General features: G+C 30.7%; 1 protein-coding gene across 1 annotated transcript in view; it reads right to left on the bottom strand.

Annotated features, from left to right (window-relative positions):
* Positions 1-1,827: 1,827 nt before the first annotated feature.
* The window catches only part of CYLC2 (cylicin 2), a gene marked incomplete at its 5' end in the record, with an annotated part of 5,071 nt that continues 4,781 nt past the window's right edge, over positions 1,828-2,117 (bottom strand). The window contains one exon of the mRNA XM_023526484.1: positions 1,828-2,112. Within this exon, the coding sequence (XP_023382252.1) occupies positions 1,828-2,112 (285 nt within the window). The remainder of the gene's footprint in view (positions 2,113-2,117) is intronic.

Raw genomic sequence — 2,117 nt, 5'->3', positions numbered from 1 at the left:
ATAGAATGGTAAAGACAAGCTCAATTGTTCTTTCACTATGCATTAAATTTTAATGTATAACATGACTTTTGAATACCGTATTAGAGGATAATATTAAGGGCTTGTTTTTTTGTTTTTTTTTTTTTGTTTTTTAAGAAGAAAAGGAGATTTAAAATGATTCCCTAAATCCTCAGAGAGATGCTACCACTTTTAGAAAATTTTGAAAATCTGAACATAGAATTTTATTATAAGCAGATGGAGAATGAGGACTTTCCTGGAAGTGGGAGAGAGCGGTGGGCAGGATTTGACTTTCTTTGTCACAACAGCTTATCCAGATCAGCAAGATAGGGCCCTCTGGAAAACCATGAGTTATGATAACCATTCATCTTTGTGTAGTAGATGTTTGGAGACAGAGGCTAATGTTTAAAGAAAAGAACAGACAAATCAATTATACTGCACCGTTCATAGAAAGCTCTTCAGAGCATGTAGAATAGGAGTCCCTTTCTTTTATGTCAAGCTTTCTCTGCTATCCACATTTATATTGGGAAAGATAAGGGGGAAAGAAAAATCACCTTGGTAAATTCTTTAACACTGTTTAATTTATTTAAGAGAGATCATTTTAAATGAGAAGATATTTTATTGCCACTAATTGGAAAGTCCAATGGTTTGCATTTTGCTTTTTATTGCTTTTTATTTTTCTTCACATTAATAGTCCTTATGGGTCACAAGAGAGTTTAATATAGTATGAAAATATAAAGTTAATTGTTTTTACATCTAAGTAATATCATGTAGATATTTTCACTCTGTTAGACTAAATTCTGCTTAATTTGGATTTCTGCATGTATTCAGCTTTTTATCAGAAATCTCTCATTTAAATTTACTCATGCTGGTAATTTGGACAATTTTGATTTCTATCCTCCATTAAATGGAGAAAAGTTGGCCACTATATTCTATTTAATGAAAAAAATAAAACTTTAATCATTAAGGCTATCACATACCATAACCCAGTCTCTTCTCCATCATGAAAAATAATTCTACTTCCCTTAGGCTTTTCATTGACACATTTAAAAACTTCGTTTAGGTGGTGTTCTCATCAAATGCTTCAAATATTTCTCATAACAAGAAAGTCCAAACCTAATAAAATTCTAATAAAAACCTAATCAGCATATTACAGAGATTTTATGAGAACAATGTCAGTTCAAACCTTTAAATAGGTCCAATTATTTAATTCAATTTTGCTTAAAATGAAACAAAACTAACTTACCAAATGTGCTTGAAAGTGGAACATTCAACATCCATCAGTCTGGTCATGGCTATTTACACTTCAGAGATTGTGATGTAGTTTCATAAGGAAGTAACAATATTTTTTCTTTTTCTTTTTTTAAGGAATGCTACCTTTAATTTGTATTTGTATTAATTTGAAAGTAAGCTTTCTGAAATTTATTTGGCTCATCTCTTGACTTCCTCTCATGACCCCTGTGGTTCTTCATTTAAATCTGTAGATACAGCTTCAGATTGTTTGAATCTATGGATTCAACATCTACCTTCTTGAATTGTTTCAAAGCCTGCATCGATTATTTTTCTTTTCTATATTCACAGATTCAGCATCATTAACTTCTACATCTTTACTTGTATATTCTTTGCATCTTTCTACAGACCTTTGGTTTAATCTTTCATATTCCCAGAGTTAGTATAAGTATTCTTCAAGTCTTTCAATGAATCATCTTTGGTTCACTGTTAATTTTTCTTAACATATATTTTTGAAGCTTTTCTGAATCTTTCTTTATATTGTTTGCCACATTTTTAAATGTATTTGATCTTTGAATCACCTGTTTTACTCGTATAGACTTAATGTCGAGCTATTAAAATTGTTTTATTGCTCTTGCCTTTCTTTGAATCCTTTGCATCTTTCTTTGAATCTTTCTTTGCATCAGCAGATTCTGTGTCAGTTTCTTTCTTGGCATCCTTTTTGGAATCTTTTTTGCCCTTTGATTCATCACTTTTTTCATCAGATTTCTTTTTATCTTTTTTCTTATCCTTATCCTTGTCCTTCTTTGCACGTTTCTTTTCATCTTCAGATTCTGTGGCTGACTCTTTGTTCTTCTTTGTATCTTTATCTTTTTTGGAATCTTTCTTTG

This window comes from Pteropus vampyrus, unplaced genomic scaffold (assembly GCF_000151845.1).
Source record: "Pteropus vampyrus isolate Shadow unplaced genomic scaffold, Pvam_2.0 Scaffold958, whole genome shotgun sequence".
NCBI classification, from domain to species: Eukaryota; Metazoa; Chordata; class Mammalia; order Chiroptera; family Pteropodidae; genus Pteropus; species Pteropus vampyrus.
Note: the sequence above shows the minus strand (reverse complement) of the source record. Positions and strands in the feature narration are given on the sequence as shown.